The sequence below is a fragment of the Denticeps clupeoides genome, chromosome 15 (genome assembly GCF_900700375.1).
Source record: "Denticeps clupeoides chromosome 15, fDenClu1.1, whole genome shotgun sequence".
Taxonomy (NCBI): Eukaryota; Metazoa; Chordata; class Actinopteri; order Clupeiformes; family Denticipitidae; genus Denticeps; species Denticeps clupeoides.
The window spans coordinates 16,685,045-16,708,219 of NC_041721.1; the positions used below are offsets into that span (position 1 = coordinate 16,685,045).

At 42.8% G+C, this 23,175-nt stretch overlaps 3 protein-coding genes across 4 annotated transcripts; 1 reads left to right on the forward strand and 2 right to left on the reverse strand.

Moving 5' to 3' along the window:
* Positions 1 to 29: 29 nt before the first annotated feature.
* Positions 30 to 7,557, reverse strand: slc19a2 (solute carrier family 19 member 2). Its single transcript, XM_028954720.1, has 6 exons — positions 7,391 to 7,557; positions 3,602 to 4,180; positions 2,620 to 2,851; positions 2,354 to 2,546; positions 2,086 to 2,227; positions 30 to 1,843 (listed from the first exon to the last, which is right to left on the reverse strand). Exons 1-6 carry the CDS (start codon positions 7,547 to 7,549, stop codon positions 1,703 to 1,705), a joined length of 1,446 nt encoding a protein of 481 aa, XP_028810553.1. The 5' UTR covers positions 7,550 to 7,557; the 3' UTR covers positions 30 to 1,702.
* A 1,308-nt stretch (positions 7,558 to 8,865) lies between these two features.
* On the reverse strand, positions 8,866 to 14,834 carry atg3 (autophagy related 3). Of its 2 annotated transcripts, XM_028955462.1 has the most exons (13): positions 14,702 to 14,834; positions 13,920 to 14,040; positions 12,836 to 12,877; positions 12,697 to 12,746; positions 11,888 to 11,958; positions 11,684 to 11,791; positions 11,316 to 11,365; positions 11,123 to 11,210; positions 11,014 to 11,048; positions 10,774 to 10,929; positions 10,437 to 10,564; positions 10,005 to 10,073; positions 8,866 to 9,720 (listed from the first exon to the last, which is right to left on the reverse strand). In XM_028955462.1, the coding sequence occupies exons 2-13, from the start codon at positions 13,989 to 13,991 to the stop codon at positions 9,612 to 9,614; spliced, it is 978 nt and encodes a 325-aa protein (XP_028811295.1). In that variant the 5' UTR covers positions 13,992 to 14,040; positions 14,702 to 14,834; the 3' UTR covers positions 8,866 to 9,611. The 2 variants fall into 2 exon arrangements, with proteins under 2 accessions (XP_028811295.1, XP_028811294.1); XM_028955461.1 differs by lacking the exon at positions 14,702 to 14,834 and having other exon boundaries at positions 13,920 to 14,265.
* On the forward strand, positions 14,507 to 19,875 carry gpr161a (G protein-coupled receptor 161a). Its single transcript, XM_028955460.1, has 6 exons — positions 14,507 to 14,830; positions 15,352 to 15,758; positions 16,378 to 17,099; positions 18,106 to 18,213; positions 18,299 to 18,421; positions 18,619 to 19,875. Exons 2-6 carry the CDS (start codon positions 15,397 to 15,399, stop codon positions 18,870 to 18,872), a joined length of 1,569 nt encoding a protein of 522 aa, XP_028811293.1. The 5' UTR covers positions 14,507 to 14,830; positions 15,352 to 15,396; the 3' UTR covers positions 18,873 to 19,875.
* The last annotated feature ends 3,300 nt before the right edge of the window (positions 19,876 to 23,175 follow it).

Here is a 23,175-nt window from a genome sequence, read left to right on the forward strand (position 1 = left end):
AATTCAGGAGTATTACTGAAATACACGTGTTTCACATTATAATCGGACATTGTTTATTATACATTCATACAGACAGAATCAATATCAAAATGTGTCTACTTTACACACAAGAATTCAATTTTCAAGTTTGATAATACAGGAGAGGAAATTTTGGTACTTCAGTGGAAAATAAATAAATCATATAGGGCAAATACACAGGACAGTGGTGTAGAACTGGATGTAATCATCCTTTAAATCCACAATAAAAACAGACTTTTAAAGCTGTTTCATTTACATTTACAGCATTTATCAGACGCCCTTATCCAGAGCGACTTACATTCAGTAGTTGCAATGCCTTCAGTGCAGGTAAACAGAATATTCCATAACAGGCCATGTTTGCTTGTGAGAAAACAAGCCGTTCTGAGATGAATCATAAAAAATGTTAATATTTTATTTAATGTTTCAGGTAAATACCCAAAAGCTTTAGCAGCACTAAGGCAAACCTTATCTAGAACATAAGCTGCTCTATTCAGCAAAGGCCATGTGTGGCCTTGGCCATATATATTCTTATATATCCATATATGTATATATTGTATATTATATAAGAATAATATTGGACTTATACCACACACAAGGAACTATAAATGGAAACCATTCTAAAGCAATGTCAACGCTGACTGAATGTGGGTTGCTGGTGCATCGTTTGAATCTATAAGTCACTTAATGTTCAATATACTGCAAACACAAGTATGCGTGACCTTTAACATACAGTGGGTAAAGTATTCTGACCCCCTTAAATTTTTACAGCCTTTTGCTAAAATCATTTAAGTTCATTTTTTCTCATTAAATGTACACACAGCACACCATATTGACAGAAAAAGTCAGAATTGTTGACATTTTTGCAGATTTATTAAACTTAAATGATTTTAGCAAATGGCTGCAATATAACAAAAAAATTTAAGGCCATCTGAATACTTTCCATATTCACTGTATATATAGTGCAATGGAAGAGAATAATATATACACAAACACACACACATATATATATATAACACTGGCCTAGTGTGTTGAAGTGCTGTTTCAGTGCAACAGATGAAAAACAGCATGAAGGCACTCATAGCTGTTAAATATAAACCAGTCATCTACACGTGCTTCGAATACAGGTCTGTGCCTCAGATGAATCCCTGCATTCACTGATGTCTGACCTGACCAACATTCGTAATACTTCATTCATTACATAATTTGACTGACCTATGTAAGAAAGCCACAACATAGTGCATAGAATGATTGTACTTATAGTTATGATTCAGAACTTATGGTAACCTGAAAGCACTTTTGGCAAGGGCATCTGCCAAATCCGTGAATGCGAATGCAAAAATGCTGAGGCACTGGAATTGGTGGCATTGGTGCACCAGTAACAGACAATGTTTTATCAATCTTGATGATACTGTGCTTGAATGACAATAACAACTATTTAACGATTAACAGCTATTGTAAATAAGTACATATTATTGATCTTAAGGCATTTCAGAAATTTCAGTGTGACTAAAATAGTCATATAAAATATATATAGGTCATATAAAATATGAAAGACTACTTTATTACAAATATCTACCATATCTGACATGATCAGTTATGATCTACGCAAAATATTTTCTGGAAAAAATAACTTTGGATATGCTAGCATCGACAAAATAACTGCACTTCTCTGATCTTGTAGTAATCAATGGGAGGGAGTTTCACTCCATGAAGAATTACTGGTCTGACTCTCAGGATTGGCCGTCCTCCTTTTTACCCACTTGTAGATTCCGGCCAGAAGGAAGATCAGGGCAATCACAGCGAAGTAACTGGCGTAGATCAGAAACTGTGGAGCAGACAAACATCAAACACAATGTCCAGCATTACTTCAGGTACACCCCAGCAGACGAAGTTAACACTGAGAACACTACAACAACATTGAATCATCTAGGTTTGTGATATTAGCAAAAAAGTGCATAATGTAACACAAGAAGAAACAGCTAAAAGAAGTCCGCAGGAGACACCATGGGATGGTCAACCACCCAACAATATATCATCATCTGGATGTAGTAATCTGAAATCCTTTACCTGTGGGAAAATGTCGAGGCCCAGCCCCCTCGTGTCCACCACAATAACAGTGAGGAGGGTCTGAAGCAAGAGTGCGATGAAGGTATTTACTCCGAACACCAGAGCGTAACGCTTCATGCTGAGGTTAGCCGCAATCTGATACCTGACAAGATAAAACACTTGAAATAAAAAATGAAAATCTTTTGCAGATTCAAACCTTGAACTAGATTGAAAGAGCAGTTGTATTGCCGATCGGGAACTGACACGGTTTGCTACACCTCTTACTCACGTTGCAATAGTAATCAGCAGGTTGTAGGTTGCTCTGAAGACCACGTAAGAGCAGTAGGACACCCATATGTTCATAATCGTATCCATCAGGTAGATGGCCACCGCAATGACAATGGAGAAGCTGCAGAGAGCAAGTTCTCCCCACACCACCCAGGAAACCTTGACAAAGCTGACCAAGGCTGCAGCTAAGGCCCCTGAAGTGAGAAATCTGGGTTTATCAATGTTCATCAATATATATAAACAATATAATACTATAAAATAGCCTACCCAATAATGTTGAGACAGTCTCCACATAGCCATTGTAGATCGGGAAGTCCTTGGATGGAAGGATATTCTCCCACAGAGCCTGGGCGTAGTTGACCACCTGGAAGTAGCCACATGTGGAGAGGGCCCACCAGACAGACCAGGCAAGCAGGGTTGGACATGAGTAGCACTGAAGGAAGTCCTCCCACAAGGACTTTAATACCATCATTAGACCAACGCTGCCACCATCACGGACCTTAAACACCAAAAGACTGTTTTAGAATCAGTGGCAGCAACGGGACTGATTAATAGACAGGAAGTCTCTTTTAGTCTTCAAGTCTTCATTTGCAGAAGGCGATTGGTTGGGTCGCTGGGAGTGAAGAGACAGCTTGCATACTTTGTCATTGTTCCAATGATATCCGTGTATGCAATTTTTTATTTCAATTTGGAAAAAGCATTCAGTTATGTTGCCAAGTCAAAATGCCAGGGGTGCCACAAAGACATCAACACATCTACTGCCTATTAATTAACATGGTGATTAATCAGAAGAGCTCTAGATCACAATAATGTGGCAGACTTGTCCACAAACATTTTTTGTTGAATTGCAACATCAACTGACCAATGACCTGATGAGTAGATGATCACACCAAAAAACGTCACCAAAATCAAAATCACTGCTGTGGTCTTTAAGTTATATATTTTTTTGTTGAGCATTATTGTAAAATGATTGAATATTAAAAAAAAATGATCCAATGATAATTGGAATTTAGATTGCAATGTGATCAATATAGTTTATCAAAGAATATATTTCACACAGACACAAGAGGAACAAGAGGTAGGTGTTGCTGCATCATTTGACATTTACATTAGATTGCAAACAAGGATGCTTTCTACTTCATTCAGGTGCCCTGCCATTTGAGGGTGCCAGTATGAAGTCAGATTTGCTAAATAAACACTGGCAGCTTAGAGTTAGGGTTCTTCTATTTATTTTGTATGTCTTACTCACCACAGCATCCTCATCAATCTTAACGGCCACATTGCATTCAGAATCGCTCATATCCTGTACCAGCTCCTTGCCGTTCTGCTGGGGAGTTGAAGCCAGGCCGGTCTGCTCGTGGGGGTCTGCACCTCTCTGGTGGAAGAAGAGGCTCTTTGCTGGCATAGGAAGGCCCCAGGGCACCAGGAAGGCGAGAGAGGCTGACACCAGTGTAATGACACAGAGATACAGTAGCCGGACCTCGGCTGCAGATACAAGGACCTGTCCCAGGAGGCCCCCAGCCGCCGACCCAAGCAGATTGGCACTACGGCAGAACCCGGTCACTCTCTGGTAGTGGTCTGGGTCCACCACGCTGTAGATGTAGGAGTAGTATGCGACGTCTGATGCTGTGGCGACACCAAAGAAGAACTCCAGGAGCTGCATGGCCAGTACGCCCTGTGCCTTCACCAGCATTGCATACGTTATGATGAAACTCGTGGCCTGCAGAAGGAGCACTGGCTTGTAGCGCAAGTAGTCCGTGGCCAGCAATACTGGGAAGAGCAGCACGAGGTAGGAATATGTCCAGAGGGGATAGATCTCATTTACCACCTGTAGATGAACATCAAACAAGGGAGTTATGGAGTATTTGATGCAGCAGCATTTGACACAATTAACCACAAGACTCTCCTGTCTATCCTGAAGAGACTTGGAATTCAGGGCTCAACATGGTTTGCTTCCTACCCCGATGAGCGGTCTTACCAAGTGACTTGGAAAGGATTCACAGACTCTCTACTGGTGTCCATCAGGGCTCAGTTCTCTTTCCTTTTCTCAAGATCACTTGGTGAGATCATTTCCCCACATTAGTTATCCTACCACTGCTATGCTGACGACACACAACTTGTCTTCTCTTTTCCTCCCTTAAATGTACATGCTTCCTCCAAGATCTCTACATGTCAAACTGACATTTCATCTTGGATGACCAATCAACTAGAACTCAACCCAACTAAGACTGAACTAATATCTGCAACTCATTCTGCAACTGCACACAACATTGGACAACAAACTGTCCTTCTAAACTCACATCATTAGTCTTTCAACAAGTTTACTTGAGGTTTTGGCTAATTTATTGGCCAAATATATGTATCGACAGCTCAATACTTTTGATGCATCTTTGGCAGCAGTTACAACCTCAAGTCTTTTTGAATATGAAGCCACAAGCTTGGCACATCTATACTTGGCCATTATCACCCATTCCTCAAGCTCCAACAGAATGGATGGGAACTTTTGGTGCACAGCCATTTTAAGATCTCCAGAGATGTTCAATCGGATTCAAGTCTGGGCTCTGGCTGGGCCACTCATGGACATTCACAGAGTTTACATTTACATTTACATTTATGGCATTTGGCAGACGCCCTTATCCAGAGTGACTTACAACGTGCTTCAGTTACCATCGATGAAGAGATCAATTCCGGTTCACTATTAAGGAGTTGTCCTGAAGCCACTCCTTTGATATCTTAGGGTCGTTGTCCTGCTGAAAGATGAAACGTTGCCCCAATCTGAGTTCAAGAGCACTCTGGAGCAGGTTTTCATCCAGGATGTCTCTGTACATTGCTGCAGTCATCTTTCCCTTTATCCTGACTAGTCCCCCAGTTACTTCAGCTGAAAAACATCTCACAGCAAGATACTAGCACTACAATACAAGATAATAAGATACTACCACTGTAGGGATGGTATTGGCCTGGTGATGAGAGGTGCCTGGTTTCCTCCAAACGTGATGCCTTGCATTCATAAAGACCACAGTTTTGTTTCTCATGGTCTGAGAGTCCTTCAGGTGGCTTTTGACACATCACAGACAGGCTGCCATGTATCTTTTACTAACGAGTAGTAAACTCCTGATTGCTGCAGAGACAGATGTCCTTCTAGAATTTTCTCCTCAATCCACAGAGGACCCCTGATTAAGGTGCTTCTTCCCAGATCACTCAGTTTAGGTAGCCGGCCAGCTCTAGGTAGAGTCCTGGTGGTTTTGAACTCCATCCACTTACAGATGATAGAGGTCACTGTGCTCATTTGGACAGTCAAGACAGTGCAATTTTTTTCTGTAACCTTCCTAAGATTTGTGCATGGAGACAATCCTGTCACAGAGGTCTAGAGACAATTCCTTTGACTTCCTGCTTGATTTGCGCTCTGACATGAACTGTCAGCTGTGGAAACTTATATAGACAGGTGTGTTTTTTTTTCCAACTTAGCTGCAGAAACATCTTAAGGATGATCAGGGGAAACCGGATGCAACTGAGATAAATTCTGAGTTTCATGGCAATGACTATGAATACCTACATACATGTGGTTTCGCAGTCTTTTTATTTTCAATACATTTGCCAAAACCTCACGTAAACCTTTTTCACGTTGTCATTATGGGGTGTAGAATTGTGAGGAAAATAATTATTTAATCCAGTTTGAAAAAAAATGTGGAAAAAGTGATGTGCTCTGAATACTTTGCTGTTGCACTGTATTTGCTTTTTGCCTGTGTATTCCATACATTACATTGCTCAAACTAAACAAGAGCGTTACAGTCTAATACTGAAGTATTCTGCGAGGCAGGACGCTTTATTTCATTTCTTATATCAGCAGTCGCTGGGCTCATTTATCAGTAAGATAACTGAATAGATTTACGTTTGCTATAGAAAGAACAAAAGGCAAAGTTTCTTAAGGAATTGTCAAACAGTTCTGGATACTTTGATTTTGGCTTTATTTTCTCTTTTTTATTTTAATGTTTGTGTTGGACTATACAATTCAGAATTTGGTACTTTTGTGGCCAATTGTGCTTAAAAATATTTTATGGGGTGTTTTGAACATTATACCGCCTAAAAGTTGAATAATAAAAAAAAAAACTAGTACTGTATTGGATTCATGACTAGTCCTTTTTTAGGTAACTGAAAGTAAAAATTATAAGTAATTTTTTTACTTTTACTCAAGTATATTTTTAGATTTATAATTTATATTTTGAGTAGAATTTAAGCAAAGTAAAGATTCTTTACTTTTTATATCTCTGACACGTACAACAGGGTTCCTAGGATGATTGTATTCCTAGTTGGGGTCCTAGTGAACCAGAACTGATTACTTTACTGATGGTAACATGAAAGCACGTGGTACGTCTCTCTGGATAAGGCCGTCTGCAAAATGTTGTAAATGTAAAAGGAAAGACAGGCCAGAATTGTCCAAATGGCCTAAATCTGGTTTAATCCTCTCAAACGGCAAAAGTGGAATTTTAATAATAAAAAAAAAAAAGTTTTCCAGCCTACTGGATTTAATCGCTGCAAACATTAATGGAGCTGTTTTATATAAAACTACCAAACTTTTATTCCAGTGCAGTTTTTACTTCCTGAACAGCAATAACAAACAACTAACAGTCGAATGAAAGTGAGAGTGAACTTATTGTCAGTGTGATACACTGCAGCACAGCACAAGGTGACGAAATGTGTCCTCTGCTTTTAACAATCATGGGGGAGCAGTGTGTGGGGACGGTACCTTGATCAAGGGGACCTCAGTGGCACATTCCCATTACGGGTCCCTATGGCAGGGGCGGCCAAACCAGTAAGAAAACTGACCTGTAATCGGAAGGTTGCCGGTTCGAGTCCTGAACCGCAAAGGTTCACCGTCCCCTCACAGTTACATCCCAAAACCGGAGAGGACACATTTCGTTGTGTTTCACAATGACTTCAGTTCACTTTCACTTTCTGTGCGATGACCAGACGCTGATATTCGTAACCACAACTGCCGGTTGCATCACGCAGAAGAAGATGATGTAAAGAGGCGCCGTACCTCTGTTTCGGTCAGGTTCTTGTCGGGTCCCATTAAGAAGCTTGTGAGGAAGGGTTCGGAAGGTCTGAAGTTGGAGAAAAGGCCGTAAACACACAGCAGAACTGTCGGGTAGAGCCATGGTTCGGACATGACCTTCTTGCAACGTGTGTTTCGCTCCATCGGGCTAACGCCACCGGGTCGCGGGAAAATGACGGACAGACCAACAGCCAATCAGATTACAGGAAGCCGTGGGCGTGAGCGTGCGACCTTCTGACGCCATCAAACTAAACACGGAGCCACGCGGGGTCAAACATTAAAGCTAAAATGTTGCTTTCATTTAAAATCTTGCTCATTAAACAGATAAAAACAGATACAAATTTGTCTACGTTTATTTCCAAATGCCATTTTGACCGCTATGTTGCATGTTGGGGGGAGATAATTAAAATGTACACTACCCACAATAAGTTAGGGAGAAGGTGAGAGACTTAGTGGATGTCACACATGCAGTGTTTCACTTCAGACACTTTTGAGATAGGAAGACAATTGTGTTTTGTGTTTTCCATCTAATGGTCTCATTGTGTACTGTTGTGTCTTATATTGGGGCCAAAACCAAGAGACAAGCTTTCTCAACGTGGCATCAATTTCAACATTCTGTGGATATAAAAAAGCTGGTATTGTCAGTAAGTCATTCCAAGTTTATCATCCAAAGACCCATGAACACGAGACATCACTGACACCAAATCACCGCCGTGAACATTTGCAGTGGGCACAAGACCATGTGCCCACTACCGTCCTGTTCACTGATGAGTCTCGTGTCAGCATTGCTGGAGAAGGTGAGGTGAGCGATACATGAAGGTCAACATGGTCTCCATGGTTTGCTATTGTGGCAGCACCAGTCAGCGCAAAACAAATTAGGTTATTGTACATGGCTCAGTCACTGCACGTTCTTACCTTAGAGAACCAATCATCATCCCCCAATTCCGCCAGCACACCCCCAAATATCTGTGCATGGATATAATGCTCCACCACATCGTGGCAGAATTGTCATGACTTCAGGAAGTTGGAGTGCCTCATATGGTATGGCTATCAATGTCCCCAGTTCATGCTGAGGCTGAACAATTGTACCCCACCCCCATGTGACCTGGCAGAACAGCGTGTCATTGTCATTGTGGCAAATGGTGGAAACACCCACTACTGACATTGTCAATTTTTGTTAATTGGGGCTATCCCTGTTATTGTCAATTTTCATTAAATGAATGAAAATGGTGTTTCTTCTCATACATTATAAGTAATTTCAAAGGGAACTTTTACGTATGTCCTTAAAATTCAGAGCAAATTGGAAACGCACTCATGTAAATAAAATTATTCCTAACGTATTGTGAGTAGTGTATATTTTATTCACATTTTCCTTTTAGCTTTGTAGTTTTAGACAGTCACAACCATTGGTCCTCTGTGACAAACCCTGACTATACTATGATTTCACTATAATAAAGAAATTCACAGTTATTGTATACTTTATTTAGAAATTGACATAACGTTCAAATGAATTGGTACAATAAGACAACAAAAAGACAGGGCTGAAATAAAAATGCATAGCCAGCAAGAAAGATGAACATAGTGTTAGAAAAAAGCGTAACCTTCCTAAATAAGATTATTTGGGTATTTCAATAAACCACACTGTATAATAACCTCAGCAGAGTTTTCAAAATTTTCCACATTCTCATCTTGGGAATTTTCATACAGTGCAACCCTTTACTCTCCCATGAGACAAACTGCTAAAACAAATTTCAGATAATGTAAAGGGTTTACATCGACATATTATTACAATCATTGCAGCACCAACATTAATTTCTTGCCATTTCAAACAGAAAGACATTTCTGTGGGTAGTATTCAATTAGATCAAGAATAAAAACAATGAAGAGTCATTGAATGGCATTATATGTACCCTGGGGTGTAAGTGAGGGTAAAACATTTTTTTTAAACATGACTTAGAGCAGAGCAAACATGTGCCAATATACAGAATACAGATATTATTCCAGACAAGCACACTGCTATGTTATTATGAGTAGTTACGCTTGGTACAGGAGGATTTGATTAGTAGCTCTGCAGCAAACCATCCCTCAACATCCCATAGATCCCCATGCAACCAGTTCCATTGTGCTGAGACACATCTCTTATGCCAGTCCAAGGTCAGTCTCCACGTAAGATGAGCGACTGTCAGGCACCAGCCGACAAACAGCGCTATTGTACTTGTGATGGTAATTGGTTGTACATGGTGAAGTGCCTTGTGTAGTCATATTCTATTGTAGGAATGACAGCTTGGACAAACTTCAAGAAAATCAGAAGATACCTGTTTTTTGGTGAAATTAAGGGGATATAAACATTAAATGGAACAATAGACATATTTGTAAGGATTAAATCCAACAAACTGTTGTCAAATCACATAAGTAGCTTGGCTGGAGTAGACTGAGACAAAATAAAAACCTCAAAAGAGAGATTAGTAGCCTTTTAACTATATTATTGTATTGTTCTACAATGCTAGTTTACGGTGGATGTGACCATACCAATGTACTGGTACTCCCCACAACAGGAAAAAAAAGGAAGAAAGAGAATGGCTCAGACACAAAAGGATACATGTGAACTCCCAATTCTCCTCCACCTTCAGCCACAGTTTCAATGATTTTCTTCATTACTTCAGCATGTCTGGTAAACACAGGCAGAAGCAAGCAGTAGTAGTAATAATAATAATGATGCGTAACTTTCCTATGAGGCCACCACGGTGCCTATTCCACCTCCACTGTGGCAAACCAACAGGGCCAATAATTGACAGGTTCATGATGATTTTTTTTAAAGGTAATGCTGTAAACAGGATAAAAATCGCTGTTCCATTCTTCCATAATTGAGAAGCACTGGATTAAAGTGACCCCAGAAAATGAAACCTGAAATAACCTTCATGCTTTACAATGTTTATTTGTCAAATGCTGCTGTATGATTCTGCTGCAGAATGGTACCGGGACGAACAGGGGAAAATGATGTATTGAGCATCAGAGTCTGTGAGTAAATTACCTGCAGGGGTGGACTGAACACATGGCTGGAGGTGGCAGGTGAGGGTGATTTTCGATGGTGACCGTTTTCTTCACGTGGTCTTGGCTGATATCCTCGTACATCTGGTCCACTGTAAGGGGATGTCTCTCCTAGAGGGCGTATTTCACATTAAAGAAATCAGTTTTTGACAACATCAGCACTACTGTTTTTGCATTGTTTTAGTTATTTATATTTTGTTGCCTTTGGTAACTAAAGAGTGAGAACCATAATGACATATAAGACTTGAACAACAAGCCTCGTGTCAACTTGGTAATGTTTTTTGATTATTAATTATAAAATATTAACTAGGAATATATACCTCATCATAACCAAAGAGCCAGAGTCTGGGGGTTTGGTAGTATTTATCATAAGTAATGTAGAGGTCATATGTCCGGGTCTGTAAGATGGCATCTTCCCCAACAGCCTCAGCTTTTGATTTGGTCAAATCCACCATTTTACTCGTGTCAAGTGTGGCCTGTTAACAAACCCATAGGCAAAAACTTTAACAATATGTTAAAAGTAACATGTCTTATTAAAAATATGTACAATATCAATTCACCTCATCTGTTTCCAAAAGCCCACTCTCTTCATATTCTGAAAAAGAGATTATTCATTATTCAAAAGCACAATTCTGGAACAACAAAATGGATTTGGTAAGATAAAGATACCTTCCATATCAGCTGCCTCTCCTTCATCATCATCGTCATCATGACCATTACCACAAGCACCAGTCTGCACATTCATATTCATGTTATCCTTGGGGGATAAAATGTGAAATATAAATATTAGGCCAAATTTACAAAAAGCAACACACAAAAATAAGACACAAAACAAAAAATGTCTGTGGAAAATTATGAATACTTTATTATCCAGAGAGATCTCCTGGACAGCTTCAGTCATTCCTGTAATGCCTGAAAATTCCAGAAAAAAAACTTCTTTACTAAATTAAAAAGCAATATTTCTACTCATACATTTCTGATCTGGATTTCCATTTTATGGCATTTAACAGACGGCCTTATCCAGTGCGCCTTATAGTCAGTAGTTACAGGGACAGTCCCCCCCCTGGAGACATACAGGGTTAAGTGTCTTGCTCAGGGACACAATGGTAGTAAGTGGGGTTTGAACCTGTGACTTTGTGGTCATCTGATTCATAGGCAAGTGTCTCACCCACTAGGTTACAACAACCTATTTAGTTAGATTTGTGTTTTAGTGTAACTTGTTACACTAACCCGAGTTATGGTAAGTGTCTACCCATCCCCCATCTCCATCATCCTCTTCTATAATGGCTTCCAGCTCATCTGAGTACTCCATTTGTTTACAGCGCTTGTAGCAAGGGACTGAGGAGACAAAGACCAAAAGGTGAGTCGTCTTCCATTCAATTAAAAGGAGCCACATCACATAAACGATATCAAGTATACAGCTTCTTCCCTCACCATTACGAGTTAAGAGAAACTGCTTGTCTTTGGGCAAGTACGGCTTCACCTTTGCCTCCTCTCCGGATGCCCTGCATGTGAAAACAAATGATCCTTTTTAAAATTCCTTCTCCTTGTCTTTTTAAATCACACAGCTATGGCCTGAGTAGCAGACGGTGGTTCATCTGGGCAGACCAGTTTCTGTGACATAACAATCATACACAATGCAACATGACAAAAAAAAAAAAAACAGAATTTAATGTGGGTGGAAGACAACGAAAGTTCATGCTGCATAATTAAATGAGAAAAGTAGTACACTACAGGCCAGAAGTTTGAGCACATAGCAAGTCTGCACACCAGAACCAACCAACATTTCCCTCACGCCATCGCCCTCGTATAGGTCTTTACGTCATGCTCTATTGTCATTGAACTTCAAGAATATTCGTTTTTATTCGGCATATAGTGTGTGTCTGCAAATAAGATCCCGGTTGAGAATAACTGCTCTCAAATGTATATAGTATCCTATTGTACTGTGTACTTGAGAGACCAAATTCCTTCTTTGTGTGCTAAATTACTTTCAGTATTTCATAGCAACACATGATTTAGCCACAAAGTGCATTTGATATCCATTTTCCTTGCATGAAAAGGTGCCGGAAGGGTTTTGGGGGGGGAAAAGGAAGCAGTGAATCTGTGCTGCTGCGAATGAGGCATGGGTTGGTTCATAAGCATTAGTCCATTTTGTTGGTATCAATTTCTGATGGTGGGTCCAGACTTCTGGCCTGTAATGTGTGGCATGTGTGACTTTTACTGTGTAAGAAATGAGACCTCACCATTTCCACGTTGGGCAGTGATGTACCAAATGATCACCTGCAGCCACAAACTGGATCAAAAGATAGAAATAATAAGTGAACATACTAAAAACTAAACTAACAACTGATGAGAAGGGATTTTCCAATAGTATTTCCTCACCTCCTCTGGAGTGATGACACCAGTTTCTTTAAACTTGGATTCCTTGGGGGGGGCACAAAGGAAGTTCAATAAACTGAATCGGGAAGTGAAAGCCGGGTCAAGAACCCAGAGAGGCAGCGCATTCTGAACATACTGAGCAAACGTTCGCATTTACATTTACGGCATTTATCAGACGCCCTTATCCAGAGTGACTTACAATCAGAAATTACAGGGACAGTCCCCCCCTGGAGACACTCAGGGTTAAGTGGGATGGTAGTAAGTGGGATTTGATCCTGGGTCTTCTGGTTCATAGGCAAGTGTGTTACCCACTAGGCTACTACCACCCTACGCATGATGCAGTCACGCTCGTCCCCACGCAGCAGACCGCAGTGAGGCTTTACAATTTAATAAAGCGTTGCAACGTTTAACACCAAACAACCAGCAATTTTCCGTGGGGTCGTCTCTGCAACATATACAATCTAGGCCGTAGTACTTAGAACTTGCTTCTCATAGGAAACACATGTCTGGTGTGTTAAAAAGAAACTCCAGATGGTCAAAACTGCAGCCAATACGTCTGGTGGCTGGGAATGTCTTTTAATGACAGAATATCTACACGCATGTAGACTAGTGAGCAAGCAGCAACAGTAACCCATGTGTGTCAATTTTACAAGCATCGTTCATTACTAGCAAAGTGAACACCATTGTGAAACACTGCAGCACAGCACACATGGACACAGTCAAATGTGTCCTCTGCTTTTAACCATCCCCCTTGGTGAGCAGCCATGAAAGGCGCCCAGGGATCAGTATGTCGGGACGGTGCTGTGCTTGGTGGCACCGATTCAGGAAGCAAGGAATTTGCCAGTATCTAGTGAATCAGCAGATTACATCATTATTTCAACCTGTCAATGCTTATTTATTAATCTTGCAATTTTTCCAATTCAAACCCCTTTTTCTTTTCGAAATGCCCCTAAACGTTTGAACGGTAGCGTACATATGCTCAGGTGTAAAATTAAAAGGACTTCATGAAAATGAGAGTCTCTCTTTCTTTTCTTTTCTTTTGGTAACAGCAGCGGGGACTCGCCGGGCCGCTCGGCGGTTTCCTTACCTTGAGGACGGGCGTGAGGAACTCGGCCACTCCCAGCGCCGTTCCCTTCACCGAGTTGATCACGTTCTGCATGTTCTCCGACCCCCACGCCGTCTAGTCCCGCACCAGGCCGCGCAGAACACTGGAAACAAGGCAAAAAAACACCGGCTGAGTGTTTACACGCCGCGCCGAACACTGTTTACCGACTTTGTCAGCGTACGGCCACGTGACCTGTCATCTGACCGCCCCTTCCGCGCGGCAACTCTCGCGAGGTTTCGAGCTGTTTCGCGGCGTGCGACGTGGGCTGAGCCTGAGATGCTCGTAAATATTTGTGCTGCTTGGGGCGTATCTGGCGCAGAAGCAGTATGAGGAACACTTTAACCCCCCCCCTCCCTCCAGACAAAACATTACGTTAAGACTCGTTTAAAAAATGAGAAAAGTGGTTTCAAAATATGCCGAACGCCCCAGGCTGGCCAACGTCGTGCAGATTGTCCCCGAAGCACGTGTAAAAGAGCGAATGGCCGTTCGATTGGACCGCGGGCGTCACGTGACCGCGACCGACGGCGGCTGCGGGAATCTTTAATCTCCGCTGGTGGTCTAACGTCCGGCGTAACGCTGTAGTAACGTTGTAACAACACTCCAAGCCTCTGCGTTGTTTGTGCGTCTTATTGGGACGAATAGATTATAAATCAGAGAAAAGTTAAAATCCCGGCGCGGTTTATGTCGCCCGTGCCGTGGCGATCCATCGTCGATCCGAGCGAGGCAAACTGGTTTCAGACCGAGAACAAGTCCGGACCACCCACCGTGGTCTGGAGGCAGGACCGGGCCGGCCGGAGTCGGGCGCCATTGCGGCAGGGAAGCTCCCTTCTCCCCGTCTCCTCCGTCTATTTACAGCGGCGAAGACCCCGGCGGCTCCGGGCGCGTCCTGCGAGGTGATGTACGGGCGGCGAGGGTCGCGCTTCTAACAAAAGAAACTTTTTATTTTCTTAAAGCCACGGCGCCTTAGTTCAGACACTGACTTGCCGAGGCCGAACCCCCAAAATACTGTCCGCATAGTCCGCCCGATACTGTCCGATACTGTCCGCTGTCGGTTTATAACTCGCCGAATGTTTAAAAGCGTCCGGCCTCCAATGTTGTAAAGTTGTAAAATGTTAATGGCTGCGTGTATTTAGTACAGGATGCAAAGTTGGCTAAAGTTCTCGTCTTTTCTCTGTTTTTCTTACGGCTCTGTGTACGGTGAGTGTAATTTGCTCAAAATGTACAATTTCACCAAAGCCGATGAGTTTCCTTAAGGAAATCAATACTTGGAAGAAGCATCGGAAGCTTTTTTTTTTTTTTAAACCTGGCTATTCAAAAATGTATTGTGCTAAATCTTATTTTAACACGTACATTTTAATTTATGTGTTACGACTTTTTAAAAACGAATTCTGAATAGTTTTTTCCTTTTCCACAGATGTCACCAAGCATGCCTTGTCCCTCCTCGATGACCTAGAACTCTATGATGAACACCAGCAGCAGAAATGAGACGTCGGGGAACGTCACAGGAGCCGGCGGAGGCGGAGGCGGGGTGGCCGAGTCCATCTTCATCTTGGTCATCGCCGTCCTCGTCTGCCTGGGGAACCTGCTGGTCGTGGTGACGCTGTACAAGAAGCCCTATCTGCTCACGCCGAGCAACAAGTTTGTCTTCAGCCTGACTCTGTCCAACTTCCTGCTCTCTGTGCTGGTCTTGCCTTTCGTGGCGGCCAGCACTCTGCGCCGCGAGTGGCTTTTCGGGGTGGTGTGGTGCAACTTCACGGCACTCCTTTACCTCCTCATCAGTGCTGCTAGCATGCTCACCCTGGGTGCCATTGCTATCGACAGGTAGGGCCACAATAAAATTCATCGTTCCCCCGAAACCACCGTAGTGATGTGTAGGTGTTGCAGCGGAGCGGTGCAGGAACGACACTATCGGGCCACTCATATTTTAATCCAACATTATCTCAGAGCCGCGCTGTTTTACATTTACATTTACAGCATTTATCAGACGACATTATCCAGAGCGACGTACAATCAGTAGTTACAGGGACAGTCTCCCCCTGGAGACACTCAGGGTTATGTGTCTTGCTCAGGGACACGATGGTAGTAAGTGGGGTTTGAACCTGGGTCTTCTGGTTCATAGTGTGTTACCCACTAGGCTACTACCACCCACTGATATATGCTGTAAATGTACACGCACACACACACACACACACACACACACACTGCAGCAGCAGACTTAAAGCGCTTATGCGGCTGCGATTTTGGCAGCACCTTGCACGAAAAGCCCTGTAAATGTTTTCCAGGACGGCGAGGTTTTAAGATGAATGGCCTCATTGTGTTTGGTGCCGACAGCTGTCTGCACTGTGTGGAACGGCGGCCGGTAGAAAGCACCTCGTGCCGCGGTTTCCGGTGCAGAGGCGGAGCTCCTGAAATTCTGCTGAATTCCGGTGTCTTCCTGCAGGTACTACGCCGTGCTCTACCCGATGGTCTACCCCAACAAGATAACCGGCAACCGCGCGGTGGTGGCCATCGTATACCTGTGGCTTCACTCCCTGGTGGCCTGCCTGCCTCCCCTCTTTGGCTGGTCCGCTTTCGAGTTCGACCGCTTCAAGTGGACGTGTACGGCCGCGTGGCACAGAGAGCTGAGCTACACGGCCTTCTGGGTCGTCTGGTGCAGCCTCCTGCCCTTTGGAGCCATGCTGGTGTGCTACGGCATCATCTTTCGGGTGGCCAGGATCAAGGCCCGCAAGGTGCATTGTGGGACGGTGGTGGTTGCCCAGGACGGCCCCTCAGCCGGCCAGAGGAACGGGCGCAAGAGCTCCACGACGTCGCTGACGTCCGTGAGCAGCCGGAGGAGCCTCATCTACGCAGGCAGCCAGTGCAAAGCTCTGGTCACCATCCTGGTGGTGCTCGGCACCTTCCTCATGACGTGGGGGCCGTACGTCGCGGTGATCAGCGCCGAAGCTTTGTGGGGGAAGGGGAGCGTGTCCCCAGGCCTGGAGACCCTGGTCACCTGGTTGTCCTTCCTGAGCGCCGTGTGCCACCCGCTCATCTACGGCCTCTGGAACAAGACCGTACGCAAGGAGCTGCTGGGATTGTGCTTCGGGGACCGCTACTACCGAGAGTCGTTCGTGGCGCGGCACAGGACGTCCCGGCTCTTCAGCATTTCCAACCGGATCACAGGTGAGAGTCTCACTCGCGTCACAAAAGACGGTTTGTCTTTTACAAGTGTCATTATTTCTGTCTGTCCGAAGACAAACTTTCATTTGCTTTTTGTAAAATAGCATTTACATTTACAGCATTTACCAGACGCCCTTATCCAGAGCGACTTACAATCAGTTACAGGGACAGTCAGGGTTAAGTGTCTTGGTGAGTTGGTTACCCACTAGGCCACTACCACCATTGGACAATCCTGATCAACCAAATATATTTCTTTCTATCTATCAATCCTGCAAAAGTGTCTCCACCATTCTTCATTTTCTTTGCTCGTAATCGCAAACGTGATCTCAGGACCCCGCCCCACTTCCAAGTGCACCACGGACAACTCAGCGCCACACCGCCATTTACACCCCTCGTTGTAATTTCCTTCCTTCTGACAGATCCATTTCAGCTAATGGATGTATGTTCTGACAGGAGATAAGGATTCATTTCCCGTCTGGAGCTCAGTTTGGAAGCCAGCACCGATACAGTGTTCGAAAGTGTTGACGCGCCAGACTGACCCACTTTCTCGCCCTCCACTTAATTCGTTTAACACCCCGCTTTGTTGCTGCTGGTGTCCAGTTGTATGGAGTGGCGCAGCGCTGAATGAGTGCCCACTGGCCGCTGCTGACCGGGCGATTTGAGGCTCGGGCCTCGCCGGGCTCCGCTCAGGGCATTGATTTTCGGGGATGTTCTGTTATTAAGCTGAACTGACAGACAACACGAGACTCGATATGTAATTTCAAGGGTATTTATGACAGTTTATACTGTTAATGAACCTGGCCAGCATGTCGGTGTTCTCAGCAGGGGCGCTCTGGCTGTTCAACTTCCAGGTTAGATGATTTAATGATATTAAATTGGTCATGGCTGCATTTTTTGACAAGCATGACCAGTGTCTGTGGTACTTGATTGAAAGTTACTCAGACGTGTACTACAGGATGTCTTAAATAAGCAAAAATCTATGGTTTGTAATAAAGCCCTTCTTTCTCAGACCTGGGGATGTCGCCACACCTGACTGCCATGCTGGCCGGGGGAGGCCAGCTCCTGGGAGTGGGCAGCAGCACGGGCGACACTGGATTCAGCTTCTCGCAAGGCTCAGGTGGGTCCCCCACGTACATAAGGCCCTGCAGGCCTTTCCCTCGTAGCTGAAAGGAATCTGACTGATAAGAAGTTCTCTTCTTCAGGCACAGACGTCATGTTGCTGGACAGCTTCTCCGAGAACTCCCATACGCCACACCATGGGACACTGTTCAACAAGAGAAGAAGCTCTGTCACGTTTGAAGATCAGCTAGAGCACAGTGCCAAAGGTTGGCTAGAGAGCATTGTATAAGATGTTTTCCACCCATGAAAATTCAGAATTGCATGGAAAATAGTTAGATTATAAAGTAATTATTTCATTGTCGGGGTACGGGATGAAAAAGGAGTAGGCAGAAGTATAGAGATGTTTTGCCCTACCCCTTTCATGTAATATGCAACAAAAAAATCATGTTTCTTTTCAACGCAGCGGAAACGCCAGTCTTTCCTACGCTACAAGTAAAGGCCGAAATCCACAAATCTCTGGACAGTTTCGCTTCCTGCCTGGCCAGGACTATCGAGAGCGATGCCAAGGTCCAGCTGTTTGGAGGGGAGACCCGTGTCAATGCAAGGGGCTCCCGCTACCTGAACGGCCAGAGGATCCGGCTGGAGAGCATCGACGAAGGAATCGTGAACGATAACAAGGCAGGGGGAGATGATGAGATCGAGGAGATCTGCATTTGAGCAGTGCACTTGACCAAAAAAAAAAAAGGCCTTAATATTTTCAAATTAAGCACTAAAATGTATATAAGGTTTGCTGTAATAGGCAATATTAACAACCAATGCGCTGTAGGCTTTGGACACCAAGAAAATGTGCAAAAATGCCTGGGTAACAGTATATTAGTATAGGAGCAGTGTTGTGTGTATATCTTGGTCCGTCGTGTGGAAACGGGCAGTTCCGTCTCCGTTCCGGCAGCATGCAGCTGCAGGCCTGTCGGAGGCAGGGTACCGTCCCTTCGCTCTGGTCCTTCAACATTTTTAGAATGCACAGTTTGCACTCACAGGTCCGAGGTGCCCAGCCCGGTTCCTGTCCCTGGCATCAGACGGCGGCATCACTACTGTTAGTTTAAGGTCTCACTGAAAGTCTGTAGGACATTTAACCGTTGTTAATGTTGACGGGAGCCGTTCTTTGTCATACACCAGCACTCCAGGTCGATCCCAGGCCCTTTGCTGTTCTGGAAACCCACAACTCGGTATGGACGGCGAGGTATCTTCCCTTCCCGTGCTCAGACTGGCACTGAAGCACACGGCCCCACAAGAATGGGGGGAGATACGCGGGACTTCATAAATTGCAGGCGCATTCCAGAAAAGCAGTTCATCACTGTCACCTTTGGTGGGAACCGAACTAAAATCAATGAATTATGCTGGGTGTTGTTGATAAATCAAATTCTTGTATTTTTCCTTGTTCAAAGAGATTCCTGAACTGTACGTAATGTCTTTTGTATGGATGTTAATTATTTTATATCTGTATGGTACTGTAATTTTATATATAACAGATTTCCACTCTGCAGAATTTCCACTTTACTTTTGTGGGGTTATTATGACCTTCCAAAAAAATGATTTTCAGCTAACTTATTTATTTTTAATTGGATTTGCATACGATTTGAAAATTACAATCCACATTTTGCAGACACAATATAAATAAAGTATGAACTGGGCCAAATTATATAGTGCATGATCTAAGAATTGTCTAAGAATTGACAATGTGTATTTTAATAGTACATAATTCAAAGAACTACCACTCATAGTCATCCGAAGTATGCACACACACATACCTTCATATTTAATTTTTTTTGTTAAAATCCTATTAGAACAGAGTATGCTAACTTTTAATAAGAGGCATACAATGTATATAATAAGTATTCACCCTTTGGAGGTTTTACCCTTGCTTTTATAAATAGTGATGTTCAGCTTCCCCTGGTATTCAGCGCAAGGCGTGGGGATAGATACAAAAAATATTCTAAGGCACTGAACATCCCCATGGAGTTCACTTAAATCCATCAAGAAATGGACAGAATATGGCACACGTGTGGCACAATCTGCCTAGATCAGGCCAGCCTCACAAGCTGAGTGACCGTACGTGAAGGAGACTAGTGAGAGTGAAAGTTAATTGACATGACCATCATGGAAAAGCCTCACTCTGTAAATACTAGGGGTGTTAGAAAATACTGATACAGCAATATATCACAATATTTAATGTAGTGATATTGTATCACTACAAGGGACATCAAATATCAATATTTTTGTATACAAATTTATTCCAAAATTCAGTTCTGCGTCATGTTGTTTTGGCTGAATTATTAAAGTAATGTGATCCACACAGATCAAACATGGCATCTTGTATATCAGCTCTGTTTTTACATTTTCATTGAACTGTAGAATATTGCAATATGTACAGTATCACAATATATCGTATCTTGACCCGTGTTTCATGATACGTATCATATCGTGAGATCCTTGCCAATACACACCCCTAGTGAATACCATTGACTTTTATTTCTTTTGGAAATATGTAAGAGATCTTTTTATTTCCTAAAAAGGAAGGTTTTTAGCTTGCGTTTAAAGAACTTTAGTAACTGTTTTTTACATCTCGTGGAAGTTCATTCCACCACTTATAAACCAAGACAGAGAGGAGTCTAGGTGAATGGTTTCCTTGAGAGATGGTGGTACCAGTGCTGGAGGATCGGAGGATCGGTGAGATCGAGGTGCCACTGTGAAGCATACTGGTGGCACCATGATGATCTGGCTTGTAAAGGTAGAAGGTTCAAAGACAATTTGATCCAAGTCATAGGGAACTACGACATGAGAGAAGATTTATTTTCCAGCAGACAATGACCCAAAGCATATAGCTAAAGCTACACAGAAATGGTTTGAATATGACAAGGTGGATGTTCTAGAGTGGCCAAGTCAAAGGCCAGACCTCAATCCGTTACGGAATTTGTGGCTAAACATGAAAAGGACCTGACAGAGCTTGAGTTTTTAAAAGGAGCTTGAGTTTTTAAAAGGAATAATAAAATGACAGAGTCTAGATGTACAAGCCTGATTGAGACCCATCATCACAGACTACATGCTGGGATTGCAGGGGGTGAAAACCTATGCAATAACTTATTTTATGTAATTTCTATCCGTTCATTTTCACTATTTTGTAGAAATCAGTTTTCACTTTGACATAACTTATGTTGATCATGACTGATTTATATAATAAAAGGGTAAGACATCCAAGGCAGTGAATACTTTTTATAGCCACTGTAAAATGCAAAATAAAAGTACTGATTTCCTGCACTTAAATGCATTTGCACTGAAGTAACGTGTGAAGAGACATGCTGAGACTACGCTGACCGGTCCGGAGGCAGCGTGAAGGACGCTGGCACGGTGATGGCGTTTCTAGTCTCCGCCCGCATCAGCTTGTTACACATTATTACCTGCAGAGGGGGACAGAGAAAAGGTTACCTGCTTCTCGAATCCTGAGCAATTTTATCTGACTGAACATATAACATTATTTTCAATTAAATGTCCACCAATCTGGCCACACACTTTAATTTACACCAATTAAAAGGTAAATGCATTATCAGTTATAGAGACTTTAATCCCAGGTCTCTTGCATCCACACACGATTAAAGTCAAGGAGGATGCAATAAATAAGCAGTAACTCACTTCATCAGTGAGGAGTCATTCAAATGCTGCACTCTCCTCCATGGGTGACCAGATCTTAATGTTCCAGAAGAGGCCAGAACTGGCACAGATGAATAAAAGCAATCGTGTCACCGTGTCACTAGAGACAAATGGCTACCCTTTTCTTGTGGAAGTTATATGTAAGGCATGAGTAATAAATCAGAAAGGGAAGTGAGCACATCTCTCTCTGCAATAAATACAAAGTTTGTCACTTACTGCTTCTAAACAAAACAAACATTTATTAGAATGTAAAAAAAAAGTTTAGTAAAGGGACATTTGGGTGAAAAAAAAAGGCTTTATTCAGACCTGATTATCTCATCTGGAATTAATTTTCATTTCAGCTAGTTGTGTCATAGTGGTAGTGCATTGTGGGTACATTCATATGGGTGGGGCAGCAGTCATTTGACCACGTGGTTGTCAGACTCCAACAACATGACGTTTTCGCCCATGTTGCCAGTCCCACAGATGTGACCACAGAGCTGTCCCCCCAGAAACAGGCTTTTTATATCTGAAATTGAAATAAAATAAAGAATGCGGATTGTCATTTTATTAAAATCTGCTCTTTAAGATGCAAGATAAGACAGCCTGTTTCTTGTGTCCATGATACCGCTGCTAAGCACACCATTATATAGTATCGTGCTGAGTCTGGGCACCCTTGGATAGGTTCACAGAAGATAAACACACCACCAAAATGCATTAAACATTAAACATGACCGTTCTTTTCAGTATTTCATACAAGATTTTTTTTTATTGACAAAAAGGAAAGAATCATCATGTAAAGTTGTGGGCACCTCAATACATCTGAGAAGAAACTTTTGCCAAGGTGACAGACCTCAAATGGCTTATTCTGTGATGGCTTGTTCAAATTCTCTGACTCCTCAAGGTCTTCTATGCATTTCCCATATTGTGAAAAGAAATAATAATTGAAGCACCAGAAGGCTATAAGAAGATAACAAAGGTAAAAATTCCTCCATTCGTAATGCTATTAAGAAATGGCAGTTCAAACGAGCGACGGAGGTTGAGTCTAAAGGATCAAGAAAACCTTCTGACAGAACTGCTGCAAAGGCAAAATAACCCCTGCCTTGACTGCAAAAGACATTCAAGAAGATTCAGCTGACAAAAAATATGACCTTCGTGGTAGAGTCAGACAAAGAAATCTGTTCCTGCGTGCTGGCCTAAAAAAAAAAAAGCAATAGTCAAATGCAGTTTTGAAACAAGGTCTTGTGCGCTGATGAAAGAAGAAGGTCACTGTTTGGAGAAATGAGGCTGCCGAATTGAAGGGAAAGAACACATCTCCAACTTTTAAGCATGGGAG